Below are 5,964 nucleotides of genomic sequence, written 5' to 3'. Positions count from 1 at the left end.
ATGGGGTACTGATAAGGTCTTGCTATGCGTACCACTTGATTCCCTAAGCTGCCTATCCACGGCTTTAGCAACAGCACTATCGATTAATGCTCCAAGTTCATTCCCAGTTATATTGATCCTGGTAGTATCATGATTTTCCAAAGGGTGACTGTTGACTTCTTCAGACTCTGCCATGTAGCTTGATTGCTACATAAAATGTTGACAATGATTTATTCAGAAGTCCATAACAGTACTATCATTCTTGATGATTTATTAACCATGGTATTAATAAACCATATTGGTTAATTTGTTAAGCATATATGTATTCAGGATTTTTATTTTACTTATCCTCAGTTATAATTAAAATATGATAATGGCATAAAAAGCCAAGTCACAAGGACAATTTAAATTATAAGCCAAGATCTTATAGGATCGAGGCATTGAGGCTTGAATCATAGTTCATTACCTCTTCTTGACAGGGAGTCGTAGACCACAACTGTCTTTAGTCTCAAAGGACATTAATTATGGCCCGTAGGTACTTCATCACTAATGGATGATTAAATAAATTAGAGACAGGGTTGGAAGAATCCAATATTAGGATGACTTATGGGATTTTATTGAATCACATTTGCCAGAAGTGTTAACATGTTTTCAGATGTTAGGATCTGAATCTAATTAAGGAACTACCATCATGGCCCTGTCTTAAAATGACACATGGGCTAGGCTTTGCCTTTCAGATTTTATTTTATATATAATGGCAGAATTAGTTTTTTAAAAGGAATGATATTTTGTTTTATTTTATATATTATATTTATGCATGTAATGATAATTAAAATTCAACACATTCCATAATTAATAAAAGAGTACATGAATGCCCTAAACGGGACTTTAACAGAAATGACTTGCCCATGCAGGGGCTAAACTGGAAATACAGGTCCTCGCAGGGACTGAATACATAAATAGATGTCCACGCAGGGACTTGATTGAAACAAGGAAATTATAATACAAATAAATAAATAAGGAATCTTCAAAAATCCCTTTTCTTCTTTCCGTTGATTAGATTCGCCAGACCCTTGAGAAATCCTCAGTGGTTCCTACGCTCTTCTTGAACCTCCCGCTCGACCTGGCTTAATCTCTGAAGAATTTCCTGTTGTTGCGTTGGCGGTATCAATGGCGGCTGCGGCGGCTGCTTATGCGGAGGTTGAGGAGGTGGCGGGTATGGATACCCAAAAGCTTGGTACCCAGACTGGTGTGGGACTCCATAGGGCCCCTCAGGATGAAGAGCATTGTAGTTCGCCGCTATAAGGTATGGGTCAACTTCGGCGTAGTTGTAGTTAGTATGGGCTGGCTGCTCAAAAGGGTTATACGCCGCTACACCGGCGTATGAAGGAATTGGGTTATCATAACCCACTAGTGGCGGTGCGACTGGCGTAGAGTCCACCTCGGAAACGGGGTTTGAAGGCCCACCCATATGCGGGTCTTCATAAAGTGGCGCATAGTGACTGCCACTGGAAGGTTGAGGGGTGCTGATACGGATTCCCCCTTGCACGGACATCCGTGCGGTTGTTCTTCTCCGCCTCGGTGGCTCCGGAGGCGGCTGCTGCACTGGCGGCGGTGGCGGTGGAGTGACCGCTACAAAACGTGAATCCTCAGAGGGATCCTGCTGTTGCTGCTGCTGCGATGGGTTGTAGGAAGGAGTAAACACCCAGTCGTATTGGGCAAACCTTGCCTCATAGCTGTCTGGACCACGATAAGGTGATCCATGAAAAGACGACCCATTCGAAATCTCGATGGGGTGAGTAGGTGTCCCAGATGGTGGTTCGGCGGGATCCGGATCATCATCCATCTCCATGTCCTGAGCTTCAGGGAAATGGTCTTCTGGGCCCAATGGGTTATGACCCATTGGTTCTTCAATCTGATTTGCCTGGTTAAACCGGCTCTGGAAATATGGGGTCAGGTCTTGAAACGCGTGGTACGACCCCGACCGCTGCAGTGGTAGGTATGAGTGATGAGAATTATTGGGCTCGTTCTGCGATTGCGGCCCAAAAGAATGATGGTAAGAGGGTGATGAACTTAGCGAGACAGATCGCCTCGCGGGCTCCAAATAGGTCCTCCAATCCTCTTGAGGACTTGTGCTCATTGTTACAGACGGAGTTCGTTGGTGGGAAGGTCCGGCCTCATGATCATGGCTGGTGAATGGTGCCTTGCCTCGTCCTCCTCTTCTGAATCGTGGCAGCATTTTTGTTGATCCTGTCAATACAACAAAAGAAACAACAAAGGAAACAATAAAGAACAAAATAAACTGAATTAGGACTAGTCCTAAGTTCTTTGCCTAGACTTGGAAGTCAAGGAATGTGCAACTGTGTCATTGAGATTAAACACAAAAGGCTAGTGTTTAATTCACTCAATGTTGGCTCGGATACTAACCTGTCACACCCAGATATTTCCACATATTACCGGTGTGCCCGGTGGGCCCGGTGGGGAGTATCGTGACGTAGTTGGTATCATCATAGACAATTTATCATAGTTTAATACACAACAGAAGTCGAAAGATAAAAATATTAAAAACCGAATGAAAGTAATATCCATTATTACAAAAACGGTTGTAAGGGATCCACAGGTGGATCAAAGTTAAAAGGTTCATTGTTCAACAGACTTATAAACATCTAAGCTTGCAAGACTCTTTATTGATGCTTGGAGTAGCCAGCCTATTCCGTATAGTACATGCACTTAGCCTTTTTGGAAAATACTTCAGTTTATACTGGTAAATACAATTAACCGACTCATTTTGAAAATGTTTAAGAAAATTGATTTGAATGCACAAGGCACAAAATATCTTTTATAACTTGGGATAATTATTTAAAAATAAACTTGTAAAAGAATTATATGTTCGTTATACGTTCAGTAGCCCGGGTTGAATACCGGGTTAAAGATTAATAGACACACCATATAACATATCCCGCGGCGAGTTATTCTCGAACAGGCGGGTATATTATTTTTACATACGCACCGGCAGGTGTATGCCTACACCCCGTGCTTAAGTCGTGGCCATTTCAATGAATGAGCCGAGGATATCCAGGACATGGTCATTAACCCCCCAAAGGCTTAAAATAAACAAAACAGATTAAACGGGTTATCTCAATGAATTAACCATCATATGATTAAAAATTCAATGCCCGACCAAGCGGTATTTTATATACCGTACCCCAAGCCCGTATAAGGGAAAATAAGTTAAAAGTATTTACCTGAGCAAATTATACAAATTTATCCCAGCCGTATAATTCAGCAAGTGCAAGTATCTTTTACTGGTCTCCTAAATCTAGAACAAAGGTTTTAATAACCTATTAGATTCCTAAGGGGTCTTAATTAAGTCTAAACTTAGACCGGTTAGTTTTAAAGGAAGATATACGGTTCAAAACGCAAGATTAAGCGAAGACTGGATTAGAATGTGGTTTAGACCCGACAAGTTTGAAGACTTGTATAATATGGATAAACTAAACATATTCTGGATTTTGAGATAAAAATGATAAGGTTTGACCCATTTCGGTTAATTTATGTAACTAGTCACAAAAACCGTACCGAACACGAAAAGTGCATAACGGGTAACCAAAAGATTCATATACAGGTTTCACAAGTTAATATGCCTTAAATATGTTGTGATACCAGTAGGATACCTTCCATTATGCCCAAAACAAATTTAAACTTAATTTAAGCCCCGTAGGGGTATTTTGGTCATTTTAAAGGTTATAAAAGATGTTAAACATTAATATGAGATTCTGGAATGAAAAGATCAGTAAAAATATTTATTTTTTAAGTCATAACAGTAGGGTATTGCATGTATGTGAAATTTATCATTTTTAACCAAACTATGCACCGTAGGGGCATTTTGGTCATTTCACATAAGGTTTAAAAGTCAAAACTGGAAATCTGAGTTCAAAACTTTTGCTTTACTGTTAAAGTATAAAAATTTACTAAAAACATCAGTAGGTATCAAGTCTTATATGTCAAAAATAGTTTTAACCCATACTATGCGTTTAAAACGCGTAAAAAGTCGGTTTTTAAGCGATTTTTGGGTAATATAATGAAAGCTGAGATTTTTATCAGCCCAGAAGGCTTAAAATATTTTATTTATCATATAAAATCAGTAACAAAATATTTGGTATCAATATGTTATGTAGAACTCATTTTATTCAAGAAAAGGGTATAACCAACAATTTACCGAATCAAAGCAAGAACCTTATGCTATGATCAGTTTATGTCACACCCCAATATTTTCACATATTGCCGGTGGGCCCGGTGGGGAGTATTGTGATGTAGTTGATATCATCATAGACAATTTATCACAGTTTAATACACAGCGGAAGTCGAAAGATAAAAATATTACAAAGCGAATAAAAGTAATATCAATTATTACAAACGGTTGTAAGAGATCCATAGGCGGATCAAAGATAAAAAGAACAATGTTCAACATATCTTACGTGATAAGGCTTGCAAGACTCTTATTTATTCACTCAGGAGTAGCCAGCCTATTCCGCCTAGTACATGCACTTTAGCCTTTTGGAAAATACGTCAGTTTACACTGTTAAATACAATTAACCGACTCATTTTGAAAATGTTTATGAAAATTTATTTGAATGCATATAACAACCCTCGGTAAAACCGACACCCTCATAATATTTCTGACACCCTAATATATCTTAAAATACCCCAATATGTTTTTGTATGTGCCCCGTATGTGAAAACCGAACCCAAAATACAAACTAACATATAAAATAAATTAAAAACCCTAAAAGATAAGCTGAGGCGGGCCGCGTAGGACCTCACCTCAAGCTCATGCGGGCCGCATCAGGGTATAACCAGACTTCGCCAAAACCTTAAGTTCATGCGGGCCGCGTATGATCTCGCTTAAGTCCATGCGGGCCGCGTGTGTTCTGAATTGTGGCGCAGCCCTGGGCCGCCACGTGGCCCAACACACGACGGAGCTATACGATGACCGGGCCAAGCTACGCAGTTGACCGGAGTCAATGCGGGCCGCGTAAGCCCTGCCCATATCCCACGCGGGCCGTGAGGAAGTCCGATTTCAGTCCTATAAATAGCACGCATCGAGTCTTCAGTCCGTTTCGTTCACAATTCACTTCTTAAACTTAATTTCTATAGTGGCGTTATTATACCCGGGCATTATACCCCCTAAAATAGCGAGGTTCCGCTACGATGTAAGTATTATAACCCCTGGAGACGTATTAGATACGCTACCCGATTGATCTAGGGTTCCGTAACGGCTGTCGTGGTTCTGCCCGACGTAGTCGTTGGAATGCCGTCTCGGGGAGGGTATTACTAATGTTAAAATGGGTTATTATACTAACACACGTGCATTTGTGTAATTTATAGATATTCACCAGGAAACCCTAAAGAATAACCTAAGACAGCAATGTGAGTAATCTCCTTTTTGAAAACTGTTTTTACAAAACCTTAAATATCTTTCCATGCGAACAACTGCTATTGAGTATTTGTAAGAATACAATTACAGTCGGTAAATTTGGGGTTTTGTATACAAAATTTGTTACCACCTGGTAAAGGAGTAACATGACCATAAGTCGGAACGACATTACCGTGTGGTGGTAATTGATATAACTTGGAAACAAATGTAATTGCGGATGCGCCCTCAATACTGTTCACTGTGAAATTGTTTTTATATAAACTTGATTAAACTGGGATTCACTCACCAGTATTTCCCACTGACAAAATGTTTTTAAAACGCGTTTCAGGTAACAATATGTGAAAGCTAAATAGAAGCCAGCTGGACAGCACTGAAGGCTTGGAAAAGTGGCATTAAAGTTACCTAAGAATAAAAGAGATGTTTTTAATAAATAAATAGGATTTATTCCTATGAAACGTGTGTATTGAAAACTTGGGTTTTACCCATATGTTTAATATTATTAAACGAGGTGGTTTACTCTGATTAAATATTTCCTAACTACGGTCCTG

At 39.6% G+C, this 5,964-nt stretch overlaps 1 protein-coding gene across 1 annotated transcript; it reads right to left on the bottom strand.

The window, feature by feature from the left end:
• Window positions 1-1,063: 1,063 nt before the first annotated feature.
• Window positions 1,064-2,431, bottom strand: LOC110879006 (leucine-rich repeat extensin-like protein 5). The gene is made up of 3 exons (XM_022127436.1): window positions 2,407-2,431; window positions 1,704-2,229; window positions 1,064-1,505 (listed from the first exon to the last, which is right to left on the bottom strand). The coding sequence occupies exons 1-3, from the start codon at window positions 2,429-2,431 to the stop codon at window positions 1,064-1,066; spliced, it is 993 nt and encodes a 330-aa protein (XP_021983128.1).
• Window positions 2,432-5,964: the final 3,533 nt, after the last annotated feature.

The sequence above is a fragment of the Helianthus annuus genome, chromosome 1 (assembly GCF_002127325.2).
Source record: "Helianthus annuus cultivar XRQ/B chromosome 1, HanXRQr2.0-SUNRISE, whole genome shotgun sequence".
NCBI lineage: Eukaryota > Viridiplantae > Streptophyta > Magnoliopsida > Asterales > Asteraceae > Helianthus > Helianthus annuus.
Note: the sequence above shows the minus strand (reverse complement) of the source record. Positions and strands in the feature narration are given on the sequence as shown.